General features: G+C 32.2%; 2 protein-coding genes across 2 annotated transcripts; both read right to left on the bottom strand.

The window, feature by feature from the left end:
* Positions 1–2124: 2124 nt before the first annotated feature.
* On the bottom strand, positions 2125–3670 carry LOC145585594 (putative expansin-B2). Its single transcript, XM_081642296.1, has 4 exons — positions 3481–3670; positions 3137–3249; positions 2730–2917; positions 2125–2453 (listed from the first exon to the last, which is right to left on the bottom strand). Exons 1-4 carry the CDS (start codon positions 3668–3670, stop codon positions 2129–2131), a joined length of 816 nt encoding a protein of 271 aa, XP_081498422.1. The 3' UTR covers positions 2125–2128.
* Positions 3671–20051: 16381 nt separating this feature from the next.
* On the bottom strand, positions 20052–21024 carry LOC145585593 (cyclin-U2-1-like). The gene is made up of 2 exons (XM_081642295.1): positions 20550–21024; positions 20052–20427 (listed from the first exon to the last, which is right to left on the bottom strand). Exons 1-2 carry the CDS (start codon positions 20939–20941, stop codon positions 20163–20165), a joined length of 657 nt encoding a protein of 218 aa, XP_081498421.1. The 5' UTR covers positions 20942–21024; the 3' UTR covers positions 20052–20162.
* Positions 21025–21272: the final 248 nt, after the last annotated feature.

Genomic DNA, 21272 nt, shown 5'->3' with positions numbered 1-21272 from the left:
TGCCTTTGAGTTTCTTTTAAGAACAAAATAAATACAAACAAATTACAAATTAATAACAAATCTTAACAAACTCGAAAAAGTAATTAATCATAAGAGAAGATTAGTAACAATATGATGAATGAACGGTTAAATAAAAATTTATGTACATGAAATATAATATAAGATGTGAAATGATATTATAATGTAGTAGAAGTTGTATGTTTGTATGGTGAGAAGAGAGGTAAGAGTCCTAGTTTTTAGTTCAAGTGTTGGTTGGTTAATTGTGGATGAGAAAGAAAAGGGAAAAGAGTGAAGTTGAGAGTATGTGACACGTGTAAGGAGGATGTGTGAGTTCTTAGCTTAGGAGAAAGACTTGTTCTTTAAATCAAGCTTATTCTTATAATTAATAAAATTAATTAAGTAGTGGTAATTTTTGCATGCTTTACTAATACTAGCTAGCTCCTTTTATTTATGGGGTGGAAATTCTAGCTATTTTGACTGTTTTGAGAGAAATTTTCGTTTGTCCATCCATTAAAATGCAAGTCTGTTTTAAGTAAGAAAAAGAAAAGGGAAATTAAAGTAGTTCAAACTTTTAAATGATTAAAGTCTATTCATATCCCTTAAAGTCCAAGTCAAGAAAAACAACCATTAAATCTAATGCTTCTCCATGTATATCGCTTGTTTTATTTGGCTAATTTCACTTTGTCGATCATATCAAACTTGTTTTTAGGGTTGTATTATCTTCGGTTTGGTTTATTTTAAGTTATCAGAACATATTATTTTGTTTATTGGAACTTATTTTGTTTGGACTTTAAATTAAGAAAATCTAATACATAATGCAAATATGTACATTATTATTCATCTAATATGGTCCAGTACATAAGACATATGGAGATCGTGATATATTTATAACTCATTTTTTTTATTTTTTTTTGGTGTTTAGAGAGCCACAAGGGCGAGTGATGAGAATTGATCCCAAGATATCTTGTAATCGGGAGTGGAGCTCTAACCATTTGAGTTATACTTCATTCTCATAAATCATAAATACATGTCGTTATATTTGCATTCATTTTATTGGAATATAATATATATAGAGATACAAAGGATAAATGATGTACAAGTACAATAGAATTAGATAGTAGATCATGAATAGTTTTCGTATCACCCCCAACACTTCAACTACGAAAATATTTTAGTAGTAGAGTATGTATGAAGGATATTTGGTTTAAGGTTAGAAGGAAAGTCCATTAGCTGAAAACTTTAACTGAACTCTTGAAAATTAAGATCGAGAGGAAAAAGAGTACAAATTAGTAAGTTTGCGAGAAAGTGAACTGAGCCCAGTGAGCAACACCGCTTTTTTTCATTCAATGGGCCCAAAATGCCTACTAGGCCTTGTTTAGCAAAGTTAGTTGTAAATGCAAAGTTTTGAACATGGTCTTGAAAGAAGATGCGTCTAATTTCACATTGTATTTTACCAACACGGTCTTGCTAATGCTAGAAAATTTCACATCGTATCTTACCTTTTTACAAAAATGCAAAGTAAATTTTTTATTTATTTATTTTATTAATTTATTTTTTATTTTTTATTAAAATGATGTATAATTCACTCCCTAAAAAAATGGGAAAAAAAAAAATCCTATTAATTTAACCTTTTTGAGTTTTATACTTCGTGGTACTTAACAAGTTACAATTACTAAATAAGAGATGTAACTCCATATAAATTGTTGTTAATAAGATTAGAAAACTAGTCCAAGTAAATAAAAGAAATGTGTTTTTATAACACTTTCAAATGACATACACTCTGATTAAGTTAAGTGATACTCAAAATACAGTTGTGTGACCAATTGAACATGCTTTAAATTAAAAGTATGAAAAGTGTGCACAAAAGTAAAAGTTTACATTATATTGAGATAGATTCAACATTATAGGGATGGTGGGAACAATTTCCATTCCACAACCTACATCCAACCAACATACAATACACACACCACTATATAAGCCACCTCTTATATCGGGGCTGTATCATAAATTACAAGTCTCGTCATATATAGACAAGTTAAATGTAACCTTGATGCGAATAGTCTCCTAATTTGTAATTTTCGGAAAAATAGAAATCATAAACACAGGTATGGTTATTCAGAGTATTAAATTAGTTATTGAAATTAACATGAGAGCGATAGGTTTGGCCCGGGTTCCAGCCCCTAGGGATGACATTATTTAACGTAAGAGTGTCTCCAGATTGAGCTTCAATTAATTCCAAAGACAAAGGAGGATGAAGACCATTATCTGCATTGACCTCCCAAACTGCACCCCATGATTGTTTTAAGGGGATCCATTCACCTGATTGTTGCTTTAATTTTACACTTTCAATTCCTAAACCATCGGTATACTCGATCGTAGATGCAAAGTAGTACGGATTCGAACCCGGATCCACTCTTACCTCCACGGTTACCCCCGGATAGTTGCATTTTACCCTGCACCAATTATATTTTCATCAAAACTAAATTAATCATTTAATTCTATATAATTATATACCATATCTATCTCTTATATTTAATAATTTAATTACTTAATTACGTGCAAAAAATTTTATTATTCTGTTAAATTGATTCCCCAACCTCTCAAAGAGTCAAAGTCTTAGGGGTCGTGAAATAATTGTATAACTGAATTATGTGGTATGGTATGCAATCGTTGTATAGAAAATCTTTCGAAAAGTGACATGTTTGATTGAATTACTCGTCGTTTCTTACTTTTGGTATTGGATGTGAAGAACACCAGCATCTCGTAGTTTTTCAGCTTGGCCAGGCTTAGCCATGGCTCCAAAAGCTGTTCCACTCAAATCGAAATGAGGTTCGTCTGAAGGGCAACCTGGACATTCATCTGTTATCGTCACGGTCACTGGTTTTCCCGAACATGCTTCATTTTCCATACATTTCACCTAGGTCAACCAAAACAAAAAAAATTGTATACCATCAATTTTCATGTATACATATATAGTCAATTGGTGGTATATTTATTTATTGACTGGCCTGGTTTTTTAAGGGGTCAAAAAAAACACGGATTCTTGTAGTACAAATTTACAATCAAATTAAACTCGATATGTTTGTATAAATAAATCATCAAGAAGTTACATACGTTTAAACAATGTTACACTAACCTCGTAGCAAACTCCACATCCGTCACCAAAATTATACAATGAGGATCCAGCTGCCGTAACCATGCCAGAATACGGAGGTTTATCCACCGTATTTGTATATCCACACGCTCCACCTACGTATATATACATCATATAGTTATTAATACAATACTAATCAATCTGTTTTTCGTCTAAGATTAATTTTAATTTGATGAATTAGGCATTTTCCTCGAAACAATCTAAACAAGTTTGTAACTAAAATATAAATCATATGTTATTTATCTTATAAAGGTCGGTCACATGTTAGACAACCTGTATTAAATAAAAGGATATGGTGAACCATAAAAGGAGTAAAAAAAATATACCATCACTTCCGGCGCCATCAGGACTTCCATACCAAGTAGCACCAGCAGGGGACCAATTGGAATAAGAGTCGTGATAATATTTGGACACATTGAAAACTTTAGGGTTGAAACAAAGACAACTATTAAAAAGAAGAGCAAAATTCAAAACAAACACTAAAGAAAAGAGGTAATGATGAGAAGGAAGAGCCATTATTATGATGAGTTTAATCAATTACTTAGCTATTTAATAAGTATAAGATGAACAATTTAGTATATACTATATTTGATAGTAATACTAAACCTTAGTACTTAACTTGTGATATAAAACTGCTAAAAACTCACTCTTATTTATAGTGAAGTGAGGAAGAATTGTGATCTTCGTCATCATCTTAATTTAGCCATTAATTGTGGAAAATCAGTATAAGTCACCATCAAAACATTAATTAAAAATATTGCATGATAGTTTTTTTTTTTTTTTTTGGTACCATCCAAAGGCTTCATTTTCTAGCATGTGCACATAAAATATAATGTTAGAAAGTAAACCCTAAACATGCATAACATGACATATATAATAAGATAAAATTATAAATGTAGCAGCAAAGATGGAAAGTAAATCTTAATGACTTGACTTTAGTGCACCATATTCTTAAATTAATTTACACTTCCATGAAATTTGCATAATTTTCGCAATCTTTTGATTTCACTCAAGTTGATTTTGTATCCTTAGAAATTAAATGTGTGACATGATGTGATTTAGAAATGAACCTTTCACACCTCTAATAATTTACATCTACCGACCTATTAAATTGTGCATTTGAACCAAACAAATAATAGTTAAATTGACGCAAGATTTGAAGATTATTATTAGGGCAATTCCAACGATAGAGATATGGTTCATGTACGTACGTAGCTTGCCAAATTTGTGGAACTTTGTCTCTTGTTTCAACCGTTTTAGTGTGTGGTTGAGTCTATGTAATCAAATAATGATGCAATACTATTTTGCTTGACATTTATCAACTTAGGTTATAGTGGATGGGATTGAAAAAAAATTATAGAGTCAGAGAATGATTGACGGGCAAAATCTATTCAAATTTCGCAATTGTTAAGAGTTAATTAATTTAGTCAAGGTGTGAATGTCCACACTCCAATTTCTTCATTGCATTTAATGTAGTAGCCAACTCTAATTGCCACCCTCTAAGGTTATAGCCCACAATGTAATAGTGGTTCTTACTACTATAAATAGCCATGTAATTTCACTTGTATGATACACAAAAATATTACCAAGAGTAATACATAAAAGTAGTAATACTTCTCTTATTACCTTCTTCTCTTAATCCTCTAATTTCTATATATTTCATAACACGTTATCAGCACCATCTTCAATCAGGTATACTTATACCGATTATCCAATTTTTACAAAGATTCAATTTCCTTCACGAAATATATTTTGAGGAGTATGCTCTATAGTTGCCCATATGGGATCCTCTATACCAGAAACTCACAATATATTTCTCCACAAAATTACTCCACATAATTAGCCATGTTGATTAAAAATGAGGATATCAATACATACCTTATTTATGATATTTAGTTTGGTAACTCTCATGCATGGTTATAGAAAGTAATATATAATTACTTTTGCATGTGGAAATATTTGTTGTATGCATGTTAATAAAGTAAATTTCATGGTCACACAAATCATGTTTATACTTACTTACTTGTGCATAATTACTGAAATGAAAAAAATGATGCAGCCTTTATATTTATTTAATTTTTAGATTACACACTTTTATGTTTCTTTCAGTTTTCGAACCCTTGACCTCATGAATAGATTAGGGTTCTCGGACCACTACGGCTTGCATCCCAGTGTGATACTTATTTACGTTTGTAAATATTAATAGTTTGATTACGATTATTTTACCAGTCTACTAGAACATTGTATGATATTTTTACAGTAGTGTAAAGCTGAAACGGATAATTTACCCCCCTATAAAAGGCGGATTACACCCCCTTATTTCACCATACAAACCTTATCCCCTCCTTAAACTTTACCCAAATTATCTCCTCTTCTTCCTCCTCCATTTACACCGGTCACACACCATGTTCCCCGTCGACAACCGACAACCACCACACCCCTTTACCTTTGAAGAAGATTTAAGGAAATTAAAACTATATTTAGTTTTAATTATGGCCCTAGTAGTTTTATTAATGGCAATGATGATTTTCATCATTTTACATAAGTAGCGCTCGGTTTTTCGACAAAGGGAATTCATGCATGTAATCTCCGTAGTACTTCAAGTTTTTTTGTCTTCTAGGTAGATTATAAGTGCATTTTGTTATAATAAATGTTCCTTTTGTCTTATCATTAATGTATGTCATTAATATTAATATTATTATTGTTGTTGTTGTTGTCGGTGATATAGTAATAGTAGTAGTATTTATTGTTATTGTTATTATTATCATTGTTATTGTTATATTTGTTGTTGTCGTTGTTTACCTAAAGTAATTATCATGTTTAATTTTAGCTTAACTTTATGTAAATCATAATAATAACCCAAGGGGGAGAAGCAAATATGTTTTAAATGGATTATTATTATGATTACAATTTGATTACTTTAATTATCACTTGCTTAATTGGCTTAATAATAATTACCTATTTGATTGTAGTTAAAATGGGAGACTTGATGAAAAGACAATTTGACGTATTAGACTTGTCCGGACATAATTATCTTGAATGGACAGTTGATGCCCAAATGAATTTAAAGGCTCAGGGATTGGAACATACAATCAAAGAAATTACCATCCCAGGAAACGAAAAAGATGCCCCTGCTCAAGTTAAAGTTCCAACTGATCAAGAGAAAGCAAAAGCTATAGTTCTCTTAAGGCATCATTTACATAACAGTTTAAAAACTGAGTATTTAATGGTGGAAAATCCCAAAGAACTATGGGATAGCCTGAAAGGAAGGTATGACCACCACAAAAGGGTACTCCTTCCTTCAGCACAGTTTGAATGGACAAACCTGAGATTTCAGGACTTTAAATCTGTCAGTGATTATAATTCATCACTATATAAAATCGTATCAATATTGAGATATTGTGATCAACCAGTCACTGAAGTGCAAATGATAGAGAAAACACTCTCTACATTCCATGCTAACAACATTGTATTGCAACAGCAATACCGTGAAAGAGGCTTTGCAAAATATTCTGAGCTTATTTCTACATTATTGGTTGCTGAAAAGAATAATGATCTTCTGTTGAAGAATCACAACCTAAGACCAACTGGGTCTCAAGCATTCAATGAAACAAATGCTGTAGAAAGCTCAAATCCACCTGAGACAAATGTTGCTCATAGAGGTGGACGTGGAAAATATAATAACCGTGGCAGAGGTCGTGGAAATTTCCGTGGACGTGGCCGTGGACGTGGTTATGGCCGTGGTAGAGGCCAATTTCCCCCTAGAAACAACACTCAAAGGGGGCATCAACAAGGAAACAAAAATCAAGCCACCACAAAAGGAAAAGACACATGTTATAGATGTGGCATGACTGGACATTGGGGACGTACTTGTCGTACGGCCAAACATCTGGTAGAACTATACCAGGCTTCCATTAAAGGGAAAGAAAAACATGCCGAAACAAATTATGTTAATGAAGAAAATGTCCCTGGAATTAGCCTTGATGTGTCTGATTTCCACATAGACAATGGTGAAGCTGGTGGTGAATATATCTTTGGAGAGAATAATCATGTTTAGATAATTCATCAATTACTATGATATGTATTATGTTTTCATTATGTACTTTTCTTGTATGTTTTTTTTTTTCATGTTCAAGTTATGTACTTTTAATTTTTCATCATTAATAAAGTAAGTCCAGTTTAATTATCTTAAACTAATCTTATACTTATTATTTTATGAAGATATGGATCTGCCCGAAGTTGGTTCCAAATTTCAATGCCTTTTGGACAGTGGAACAACACACACTATTCTGAAGGATAGAAAATATTTTTTAAAGTTAAAATTATTTCAAGCAAATGTTAATACCATTTCTGGGTCAGCCAAGCTAATAGAAGGTTCTGGAAAAGCTTGCATAATACTCCCAAATGGAACAAAATTAATCATTAATGACGCTTTATATTCGAGTAAATCTCGAAGAAATCTTATAAGTTTTAAAGATGTGCGTCAAAATGGTTTTCATTTAGAAACAATGATAGTGGATCAAAAGGAATATTTATGCCTCACGGCAGAAAAACATGGCAAGAAACATGTGTATGAGAAATTGCCAGCATATTCTTCAGGGTTATATCATATAGATATACGACCAGTTGAAATAAATTCGATATCTAACCAGAAGTTAGATAATAAGAATCTGCTAAATTTATGGCATGATCGTTTGGGTCATCCTGGTACAGGAATGATGCACAAGATTATAGCAAATTCAGTAGGACATTCAATTAGGAATGTTAAAATCCCTCGATCAGATGAATTAACATGCTCTGCATGTTCACTTGGAAAATTAATAATAAGGCCATCTATGAACAAAATTGCTACTGAATCTCCAACATTTTTAGAGAGGATTCAAGGAGACATTTGTGGACCAATTAATCCTGCATGTGGACCATTCCGATATTTTATGGTATTAATTGATGCCTCAACTCGATGGTCACATGTAAGTCTCTTATCCAGTAGAAATGTTGCTTTCGCAAAACTCCTTGCTCAAATTATTAAACTAAGAGCACAATTTCCAGACCATACAATAAAAAGAATAAGGCTTGACAATGCAGGGGAATTTACATCCCAAACTTTTAATGATTATTGTATGTCGATTGGAATTGTTGTAGAACATCCAGTAGCTCATGTTCATACACAAAATGGACTTGCTGAGTCATTAATTAAGAGACTACAATTGATTGCAAGGCCATTATTGATGAGATCAAAATTGCCTTCATCTGCTTGGGGTCATGCCATAATACATGCGGCAACTCTAATTAGGTTGAGACCAACTGCTTATCATAAGTTCTCACCACTACAGTTAGTTTTTGGTCGAGAACCTAATGTCTCACATCTAAAAAATTTTGGTTGTGCGGTGTATGTTCCTATTGCTCCACCCCAACGAACAAAGATGGGTCCACAAAGAAGGCTGGGAATTTATGTTGGGTTTGAATCACCCTCCATAATTAAATATCTTGAACCAATGACCGGTGATTTATTTACGGCCAGATTTGCCGACTGTCATTTCAATGAGACAGTATTCCCAGCCTTAGGGGGAGAGAAAGTGCACCCACGGAAAAAAGAAATAGAAATCATTTGGAATGCAACACAATTGTCAATGTTTGATCCACGAACAAATATGTGTGAACAAGAAGTTCAGAAAATTGTTCATTTACAAAGCATTGCAAATCAGCTGCCTGATGCATTTATAGATGCAAAGAAAGTGACAAAATCACATATACCAGCTGAAAATGCCCCTGCACGAATTGAAATTCCATCTGGTGATAAGATCACTGAAAATGAATCTCTAGCACGCCGAAAGCGTGGAAGACCACTTGGTTCAAAAGACTCTAAACCAAGAAAATTAAAAAGACCTGATGAGATCAACAACATTCCCCTTACGGAAGGTCAAGAAAGACAAAGTACAGATGAGAATAGAGAAAAAGATGATAATCCGAAAGGGGATGAACAAGATGACCATGACATCGATAACAATGAAACTTCAATAAACTTTGTTTCTACCAGGAATTATTGGAATAGAAATGATGTTATCGTAAATGAAATATTTGCATATTCCATTGCAATTGAAATGGCATCTGACGAAAATGATAGTGAACCAAGAACAGTGGAAGAATGTCGTTGCAGGCATGATTGGCCAAAATGGAAAGAGGCAATGCAGACAGAGTTAAAGTCACTCGAAAAACGAGAAGTGTTTGGAAAAATAACCCTTACACCAGAAGGTGTAAAGCCAGTTGGATACAAGTGGGTATTTGTGAGAAAACGAAATGAGAAAAATGAAATTGTTAGATACAAGGCAAGACTTGTAGCCCAAGGTTTTTCTCAAATTCCAGGGATTGATTATGAGGAGACATATTCTCCCGTAGTTGATGCAACTACGTTAAGATTTCTGGTAAGCTTGACAGTCTCAGAAGGACTAAAGATGCGATTGATGGATGTAGTGACCGCATATTTATATGGGTCACTCGATACAGATATTTATATGAAAGTCCCAGATGGACTAAAATTACCAGTAAACCACAAGCCTAGACATTTACTTTCCATAAAATTAAAAAGGTCACTTTATGGATTAAAACAGTCTGGGAGGATGTGGTATAATCGTCTTAGTGAATACCTTATGAAAGAAGGGTTCAAGAATAATCAAATCAGTCCTTGTGTTTTCATTAAGAGATCACAATCAGGGTTTGCAATTGTTGCAGTTTATGTTGATGACTTGAATATCATTGGAACCCCAAATGAACTTGAAAGAACTGCAAAATACTTGATGAAAGAATTTGAGATGAAAGACCTTGGACAAACTAAATTTTGCCTTGGATTGCAAATTGAGCACTTAAATAATGGTATTTTCGTCCATCAGTCTAACTACACCGAAAGAGTGTTAAAACGTTTTTTCATGGACAAAGCGACCCCAACAAACACCCCGATGATTGTTCGGTCTTTGACTATGAAATATGATCCATTTAGACCTCGAGAGGAAAACGAGGATGTCCTTGGTCCTGAAGTACCATATCTAAGTGCAATTGGGGCTCTAATGTATCTAGCTAACAATACTAGACCAGACATAGCTTTTTCTGTGAATTTGTTAGCCAGGTTTAGCAACGCACCAACGAAGAGACACTGGAAAGGAGTAAGACACTTACTACGATATCTACGAGGAACAAAAGATCTTGGTTTGTTTTATCAATCAAGGCAAGATGCCACCCTCATCGGATATGCAGATGCTGGATATCTATCAGACCCACAAAACGCCAAGTCACAAACTGGATATCTGTTCACCTATGGTGGAACTGCAATTTCTTGGAAATCAACAAAGCAAACCTTAACTGCGACATCATCAAATCATGCTGAGTTGATTGCCCTTTATGAAGCAGGACGTGAGTGTGTATGGCTAAGGTCAATGATCGGCAATATCCAAGAAGAATGTGGGATGAAAGAAGTAACTAAAAGTCCAACCATCATTTACGAAGACAATACTGCATGTATCGCACAAGTAACTGAAGGATATATTAAAGGTGATAGGACTAAACATATATCCCCAAAACTGTTCTTTACACACGATTTGCAGAAGGAAGAGAAGATAAATGTCCAACAGATCCAATCATCTGATAATCTTGCAGACTTGTTTACTAAGTCCCTACCTTCGAAGAGTGTTGAGCGGTTGGTCCACAAGATTGGGATGCGTCGTCTTCATAAACTATGTTAAAATCAGGGGGAGCATTATATGCACTGCACTCTTTTTCCCTTCGATCAGGTTTTTATCCCAATGGGTTTTTCCTGACAAGGTTTTTAATGAGGCAGTACACTAAAGCATATAGTAATATATTGTTGTACTCTTTTCCCTTAACTATGGCTTTTATCCTAAAGGGTTTTACCTAGCAAGGTTTTAACGAGGCAACATATACCCTATTCTGTATGGACATTCAAGGGGGAGTGTTAAGAGTTAATTAATTTAGTCAAGGTGTGAATGTCCACACTCCAATTTCTTCATTGCATTTAATGTAGTAGCCAACTCTAATTGCCACCCTCTAAGGTTATAGCCCACAATGTAATAGTGGTTCTTACTACTATAAATAGCCATGTAATTTCACTTGTATGATACACAAAAATATTACCAAGAGTAATACATAAAAGTAGTAATACTTCTCTTATTACCTTCTTCTCTTAATCCTCTAATTTCTATATATTTCATAACAGCAATCTTAAATTCAATTTCTCATAGTAGTATAAATAATACTTCTATAGCTAAGCTAGCCTAGATGTACGTGTATGTGTTGCACCGACGACTAATTAAAAATGCTACAAGTAGTAAATTCTATCCTCCACAGTCCACACCCACTTATATTTTCTCTCTATCCTCCGAATGTTGCAAATAAATTAACCTATTCTATAGTAATATGAAAACTATCCGACTAAATGAGTAAATAGTACATAAAAGCTAGAATAAACAATAACTCGTTTTATGAATATTAGAGGCCCTTGTACAACAATACAACAAGCTAAGCCATTAAAATGTCGGAGTTTATAATTAAGTTATTACAAGTACAATAGTTGCATTGTAAACACAATAATATAATGAACTTGATTGCTTGAACAACATAGTTACATAGCCAATTATTTTGTTTCTTTAATTGTTACGGAGTAATAAACTTTAAACACATTTTTGAACTGTTGAAATAGTGAAACATTTACTGTAACATCATATGCATGCGTTACTGTGGTAATAAATAACTTGGGCATCAAATATTTAAATTGACTTCTTAATGCAAAATTTCCTTACTTAAATTACGAAATGATGTTTGTGGGCCTTTGATTATCACACGACTAATTAATTGTCCAATTAATATAATTGACCCCTTAAATGGGTGACTTGAGTTGAGTGCTTGAGTCAAGTACGTGGTACGTACTATTTTTTATTTTTTCTTCTGAAAAAGCCATTTAATTTAAATAAAGTGATACGATAGAAAATAATCTCCGGTGAAATTGCCGTTAATGGTGGTTATTGACGGTTGATAAAAGTGACACTTATTTCATTTTTTTTTCCAACTTGATCTTTTCATATATTGTGGTAGTTGGTCTACTGAATAATGTGACTCATTTCAACACTAGATACAAATAGTCATAGTCTTCCATATTCATTGATAAATATTGATGACTTAATTAACCATGGCTTATAGTAGGACCAAGATTGTTTTATGCCTAAATTACAAATTAGCAGGTTTTCATCCATAATTGAGAATTGTATTCGGATTTGTATTGTATTGGCAAGGTTAGTCCATCCAAATATTGGTGATGTTGATTTTAGTGATATAAGATGGCTAAATCTATTGTATATGGCATACTTGATAAGTTGGTGTATGCATTTCGAAATTTTTTTGCTGCCAATTTAGAGTTATACATTAAATTGTATTTCAATTTGCAAATTTTTTTAAATAAAAATTACCTAAATTATTTATAACAAAGATCTTTATTAGTTTAATAATCCATGGAATAGACTGTGTAAATTTTCAAAATCTTGAAAGTTTTATTGGCAATACAATAGCTTGAATTATGTGAATGAAGTCAACATGGAGTGATTTGATTTAGATGCTATTTGTAGATAATTACAAACAAATAAGCATGTGTGTGTTTTTTTTATTTTTATTTTGAAGGTAAAGAGAAAGACCTTGACCATACCTCAATGAGGGGGAAGGGTATTAAACCCCAACCTCAAGGTTGGAATGTGACAATCTTACCACTAAACCAAGTTTAGCTTAATTGGTAAATAATGTTGCAATTGATATACGATAAGTCGATAACATTGTACTTCTTCTATTCTCTTGCAATATTATGATTTTTATACTTATCAATACACAACTTAATCATTTGTATATTTAATTATGAGTAATAACTAATAAATATAAAAATTTAGTATTGTGAAAATTTTGATTGAAGCACATCTAACATGATCTCACTTAGGGGTGCTAATTGAGTTAAGCAACTCGCGAGCAACTCGAACTCGATTTGGTCAACGCTCGGTCAAAACTCGAGTCGAGATGTTAACGAGCACGAGTTGAGAAAGCTCTAACTCGACTCGATAAGCTCTTGAGCAACTCGATAATATATTTTATCAATATAGAATTTACAAACAAAGTTTACCATGTTTATATATATATAAAGTGAACAAAAAAAAAATAAAGGCATATAATTATAAAAGGACCAAAACTTTAACAAGCAGATCATGAGCTACTCGACTCGAAACTTTGAGCACAAGTTGAGCAGTTTTTATTTGCTCGAAACTTTAGCGAACACGAGTTGAGCACATGTAAAAAGTTTTCGAGTCGAGTCGAGCATCCCTAAGCACCCATTCTCACTTGACTATATTTTGCTCAACATATAAATAAACAAAAATAGTCAAATTAGCAAGTATAAATAAAAATTTACAAATATTGCAACGAAAATTGAACGGAAGAAAATGTAGTATTGGAGTCTATGGACTTGGGGAGTACGTGGAGGGGTAAGCTTAACAAGAATGACAACTAACAACGATTTATAATCGGGATTTTAAAATTTGGGCCGCATAATAATAACAATAATAAATTGGATCTTTATTATGGGCTTTGTGGGTTCTAAATTAGGCCATGATCTGCATGGGCTCGTGGCGGCTTAGTTTGTGGGCTTGCTATGCGTTGTTGGACTTTAAACATGGGTTTATTTTATTTTTACAAAGAGCTGTGCCCAATTAATTCCCCAAATAAACAAATTTTGTTTATGTAGGTGTATAATTGTCTTTTCAAGTATCAGTGGAGGGGTAAATGCGTCTTTTCATGTACTAGTTAAGGGGTACATGTGTAATTTTTTCACCAAACAGTAAATGCAAGTTGCAAACAGTAATTGGACAATTCACCAAAAATACTGAATAAATGACCACGCTTCTTCAATATATTTACAGATTTGCCACCAGATTAACAAAAATTCGTTTATTTGGCAAATAAACATATATTTACCGTTTTACAAAGACAATGATGTTTAAGAGTTTTGATTTCAAATTTTGGAAATCATTCTGCTAAATTTTAATTTAACAATTCACTCCTTGACATATATTGTTTCAATCTTATTGTTGTATTTAATCATGGGATTATTTGGTTAAGTATATTGGACTTAAATGAAGAAATGAAGAATGAGGATTGAACCTCACACCTTGCTAACTTTGTTTGATTTAAAACTAGAACAAATTTGTACTTAATTTGATTTGTATCTTGGGTAGAACGGATTTATAATCTTAGGGAGGTATGTCATAAGTGGATATGAAACTGTAGGGGTAATAGAGTAATTAACCAATGATATGAGGTTTCATGAAATAAAATGCCCAACCAAACATTAGAATGTATTTTACTCTACGTTCATAAAACTCATAGTTACATAATACTAGGTGAATTATTGTTAAATATTCTCGGTACTTTGAACAAAAAAACCTTTGCTAATTATAGAAACATACTTAAAGTCGTTAAAGATTATTGCTTGATACTTACAATCATTTTAAGGTATAAATATAGAAACAAAGTACATAAGAAGCTGTTTGGGAAGTACGAGCTACCTTCCTAGTTCCTACAATCTGCTAGATTCATTCTCTTTGCCTTCAAATTAACGTATATATTGAAGAATATACACTTTTGTTTTTTTTTTTTTCGGATATCAACCAACTTTTGATCATTACTATTCAATGTATATTTACTACATTTTAGACCGTCTTAATTAGTCAATATAATAATGTCTTATGGTCTCCTAATCATGTTATCTTTAACCATATTAGTTCTAATTACTTAAAAATGTGCTTAGGGGTTCATATAATTAATTAATTAATTATGACAATATATTGCCTAATCAATTATATAATTACACAATAATATCTAAGTTAGGTGAATGTCTGAGAAATGTGTATAAACTATTTTGTTTGATCAAAAGCATGGTAGACATAATGTTGTGGCAACAATCATTTTGGAGATACTTGTATATTCTAATACGATTCATATGAATCTGATTTTTAATCTAATCATTGTTTAACATAAGACTAATCATGTTATGACTACTTTTGTCTTTTTTGGGGTTATGTTGTTCTATGTTTTTTTTTTTTTTTTTTTTTTGGCTAATCCATCTCTGTTACATATACAATTCCAAAGAAATGATTTCATACAATTATAATTTGAGTCCATAATAATCTAGAGATATAAACAATATAATATAATTGTAACTTGGTGGCTGTTGGCTTCTTATTGCATGGTCTAGTGTTAAACCCATAATAGATTGAATGACAAAGCTCAAAGAACTTTGTAGTTGAGACGATGTGATAGCTCAACGTCCTTACCCGATATCAAACAATATTATTCAATTCAACGCAAGTTACCTTAATAGGTTAAATTTTTTGAAGTGGTATGTACTTTAAATATGCAATCATATTCTACCTATATCAGTTATCTTTTATGACTTTTTACCCTAAAATTTAAATCAGTTCTTTATGTTATTATATTATATATTTACTAGCGGTAATTTATAAAGGTAGGATCATATCATTAGAAACAATAGTTTACTTGTGGATTGCTAATGAAAGATGGGTTGCAAGGAAGCAAAGTGAGTTGTAATAGAAATAAAAAATGTTAAGAGTTTGGGAAGTCCAATTATCTCCACGTAACTCAACAACATTGTCTGTAAAGAAAGAAAGGATAAGAGTCAATTTTCTCGCACACGCACTACAAGACAAATAACTATGCATTTTGTCATTATTGTGTTAATTCAGATAATTAACATTAATTAAGATTTGGAAGTAGCCGTGCAACATCGTTTTCCATTCCATATATCCTTATAAAAATATATTCCTCCCCGATTTCTTTTATGTTCTACTCACTTTCTGTTATGAGATGTTTATTTAGTTTTGTCTACTTCTATTTTATTGAATACTGACAATTTTTTTTTCTTACATGTACTCTTGTAGACATTTTATTTCTCTATACTATGAAAGATATTCTCAATCTGTACATATAGCCTTTGTAAATGGAATAGAGATGCACCCTTTAAGAATGAGGAGAGTTGTTCACTTTAAAAACATGACAACATTCCATTACAAACCTAATTGATGGTAATAGCTAGATTTTTAAGCTAATAAGTTAATTTCACTCGCCTTCTCCAAAGCTAGACAACTTAGAGTTTTATCGCATAGGGTCTGAACGCTCCTACTTTTGGTGTATCTATCAATAATACTACCCTAAAATTTTCTTAACCCATGATTATTTTGTTTCAATTCCATTAAAATTTTAAAGTTATAAGTGCACCTACGTACTTGCAGTTACAGACGCTCAAAATTATAATGACCCAACCTCAACTCTGATACTATATTAATCGATTCTCAATCTCTCATCGCTCTAATCCACATACAAGTTTTTGGAGCGGAACCGAGACAAGAATTTCTTATAATATCAACGACCTATCTATCTCATTTCATAATTGAAAGGAAAAGTGTTAGACCATACTCCCAAGTCCCAACCCTCAAACAAATGGCTTGAAGATATCACAACTCACGAGATTCTTTACATCTATGTATAGTAGCATCTAGCATATAACACTTGGTTGACTATTTTAGAGAGTTGTAAGTTGTTACATAGCTTAGCTAGCTGTGAGTACGTCGTTCCAACAACACGAGTGGCTTTAGCATAGGTTATTTATGGTTGGTACATAATCTTATATTATGGTCCCATTTTAGCAAGTGGCATCAACGCCGTACTTTGCTCTTTTCCTCCCACCATCTTTTGCATTTTTTTTCATTATCTTTTTTAGTGTTACATGTCATTATTGATATGTTAGGTGCATTTAATTAGTGTTAATACCATCAAAAATATGTATGTACAATCTCATTTTATAATGTTTATTCTTAAGAATATAAAAGAAGGTATCACAAGATTGTATTATTAAGATAGATGTTCTACAATAATTAATATAGCCACAACCACAATAGTGAGTGATTGAACTTTTCCATTAAAAGGAGGAAAAGTATGTAATATGCACTACATCATCGGTGGGAATGATTTGATTAGTAATAGTGGTATGAAATAAATGATCTTTACTGATTTTAATTTAAATATGTGGAATTAATATTATATGTTTTATTCATCTTATTTGTAAAAAATAAATATAGATTAATTCAGCGATATAGAACATAACATATATAGAGTATACAAAGTTGCTAGCTAAACATTATGTTTTAGTGTCAAACATACAACCATAATGATATTTGTTTGCCTTATATTGCCTATAACCTAGGATGAATTAAATTACATTTCGAGAAAAATGATTAACCTAACTTGACCCACAAATTTTTATCGTTTACTCATTTATAATACTCCGTAATATCTTCTAGATACTTGACTTCACATACAAAAATCTAAGTAAAACTATCGTGTAGAACAGACTCACGTGAGTCCGATCATACAAACAGAAACAAGTAATTTTTTTTTTTTTTTTTTGAGGTCATATATTAGATTATAAGTATCAGATATTGATTATAAGTGTCAGAAATTAGATAATAATGGTCAGATATTAAATTATACTTATAAGGTATTAGACTATAATTGTCAGATATTAGGTCTTAATTGTCAGAAATTAAAATATAATAGTCAGATATTAGATTATAAATATCAGGTATTAAACTATAATTGTCAGATATTAAGTCTTACTTATCAGAAATTAGAATATAATGGTCAGATATTAAATTATAAATATCAGATATTATATTATAATTGTCAGCTCTGTAAAGATATGTAAAGATAGACTGTCAAAGCTTGAATTCATTCATGTATGCAACCGTATATTTATACAAGTTGTAGGCCATAAATTAACTCCTAAACCTACGGCCAGGATATGCAAAAGATAGAAATATGCCTAACTAAGATAATAGCAAATATATCAAGTATATATTCTCACAATATTCCCATAATTATCCCAACAAGCTGCAACGTGCATTTGTTACTGATGAAGCTTTGCAGTTCTAGTACTGGAACTTAAGTAAATCTGTGAGGAAATTTGTTTGCTGTATAATCCGGTTTAACAGAGGCAGGGTCGCCGGCGCCGGAGTACGGGTGGGGGAGGGTCGCCGGCGCCGGAGTATGGGTGGGGGAGGGTCGTCGGCCGCCAGCAGAGGCTAGACAGTGACAGTGGAGGGGATGGGAGTATGCATTATAAACCGGACTCACGTGAAACGGACTCACGCAAAACCTTCTCAAAATCTAAATTAAATTGAACCATATAACCACAATTTGATTTCTAGTACAAAAGAAGTGTTAATACGAAGTAGCTCATTGATTTGAGCGGTCCATACTATTTGCAAAGGCCATCAATAATTCAAGGCATCAACTTCCTAGTGTGTATACTTATATATGAGTAGAAGACTACAAGTCCCCAAATAAGGCGATTTTTAACTTGGGGACGTTTCCAAAAACACTCAATCAACATTATTGCTATAAATAAACTTGATGATGTACTAGGTCCATAGTTAATTGTCCTTATTGATGTTGCACGTTTGTTGAATCTGATGACATTTGAGACTAAATTCTACAGAGTACAAATACACGCATCCAAATATGCTTATATACTCAAGTGCACCCAAAGATATTTTGAAGATACTCCATAGTAGAGATTGCAATAAAAGAACTAAAAAAATGATAAGTCAGATTTTATATTGCGTCAATAAATAAGTGACAATTTACATGTAGATGAAATTTTGTTGTACTCATTTGCAACTTTTATCATAAACCAATGTTTTTTGTTTTTTTTTTCCCCTTTTTTTAATATTTTTCATTTTTAAAATTTTTTGTTTTATTTGTAAAATCTGTATGCATTTTTTAATAATATATTATTGGACAAGAAAAAAAAAATACTTTTAATCTTTTAGGTACATCTACCGCTACGTACTATCAAGTACATAAAAAAAGATAATCGATTAATTTACTTTTCTAAAATTTTCTCATTATTTTTTCCTATCAAGTACTTGTAAAACTCACTATTTTTACGAGAATTCATCACATCATATGCTACTTGTAACTAATTTGTAATAAATGTTATGACCTACAAATGTGCCCACACGCCAAAAACTGAATGACATGATTTAATTGTTTCTTATACAATTACAATTGACTCATAAATTGTCCTATCCTACCACGCCACCTCCATCCATTCTTAATTTCTTATATAACAATCACTTTCACTTTATATTATCACAAACTTTAGCCACAATTTTTCTTTACATAAAGTGACATGATGTATTGGCTTGCTAGTTTAATTTGCATTCAAATGTAGTTGTTCATGATATTTTTATAAAAATATATTATGGTTTTTTGCGTGAAAAATTAACCAATAAAAATTTTAACATATAAAATGACAAAAAAAAAAAAAAAAAAAAGTTGAGAGTATCATAATTTCAAAGTCACTAATTAATACGGAGTAATTTTTGTCTTATAAAAAAATGTTTACAAGACATTCAGTACAATCATTGTATGAAAAGGTTAATAACGGGGTGAAGTTTTCCTTAACCTACCCCATTTCTCAAAGGTGTACAAGTAAAAGTTGAGTTGAATTGACTCATGACTTTCAAAACTTACTACTTTATGCCTCGTAAAAAAGTACAAATTATCCAATCAAGACAACCCTTGTATTAAAAGGTTCTCGAGGGTGTGAAATTTCTTTATTCTAATCCCCTCTCCTTCAAAGCTTTCACCATTAAATTCGGATTGAGTTGACCTGTGAAGAATCCACCCACATCTTACCATCAATTTAAAAAGGGTAAATCGATCGCGTAACATCATTGAGCCCTGTTCCATTGTACTCCATATGTTTTACTAGGAGTGATCTTAGCATCCAATTCTTCAATCAAATGTAAAAAATAATACACTACTATATTCAGACAACTTACCAAGAATATACAAAAACTATACATTTCATAACATTTATGATTTTGGGTTATAAAGTTATACGAGCAATTTGACCATATCTTTTATCAACACATTGGTTCAACTTGATTTCTTCAGCACATCTTAATGCTCTTTCAATGTGATATCCTCCTCCAATGCTAACTTCTCTTTCCAAATGACAGCAATAACTCTCAAAAACACTCACATTTACATGTAATTTAAACCCCATTAAAAATAGAAAGTCAACCTCTAATTTGTTCATTTCTTTGGTTGTCAATCCTCCTACTCTTGCAAAATATGAATTTCTGTAATTCCTGTAACAAAATTAACAATAACCCATGTCAAAATTTTGAATTTTAGTCCTACCCATTAAAAAAATTTGATTATGGAAGAAAAAAAATTAAACAGAGGAATTTGATTTAGTGAAATTACTTACATGTCCTCGACGTATTTGGATGATACCATGATGGTTGTAATGAGAAGTCTATGTACATTGCTAGGACTAATTTTGAAACCGGGGTAATTTTGACATAATCTATCAATGTACACGTAGGCCACCACGTAAACGGAGGGTCCGGCCTTAGTGTAACGGAATATCCGTTCCAAGAACGATTGAATTGTCATATCGGGTGCTTCAAGGGCATCGAACACACGGGTTCTAGCGTCTTTTGACACTAGTACCCGTCTAGAATTACGGGATACCCTCTCGTTCCTTGCCATGTGTCGCTCTATCAAGGCCGCTAAGACCGATACCACTAAGGGCATATCGGGTTCATCGTGGTGTGAATAAAGATCCGACCTTAATTTCCTTGGAGATATATTCAACATTGTAGTGTTATTGGGACGACTTTCTTTTTTGTTACAAAAATTGGAGCGACGGCGAAAAATAAAATAAAATTTAAAATATTTTTAGAGAGGTTTGTTATGCTTGGAATGAAATTGAAAGGGAGAGGTGAAGGTATTATATAGTGGGAAAGGACCATTATTTGGTAATGTACGAATTAATTATCTTAATTCTATATTTTATACAATAAGGTCCAAATGATATGAGAAGGTGGGTAGAAACTAGAAAAAATAGGTAGAATTTTGATAAAAAAAAAATGATAAAATGCCACCCTATACAAAAGGCATAGTACAGACAAGAGTATTGTTTTTTAAT

This window comes from Chenopodium album, chromosome 16, assembly GCF_948465745.1.
Source record: "Chenopodium album chromosome 16, dcCheAlbu1.1, whole genome shotgun sequence".
Classification (NCBI taxonomy): domain Eukaryota; kingdom Viridiplantae; phylum Streptophyta; class Magnoliopsida; order Caryophyllales; family Amaranthaceae; genus Chenopodium; species Chenopodium album.
This window is presented reverse-complemented; position numbering and strand designations above follow the sequence as displayed.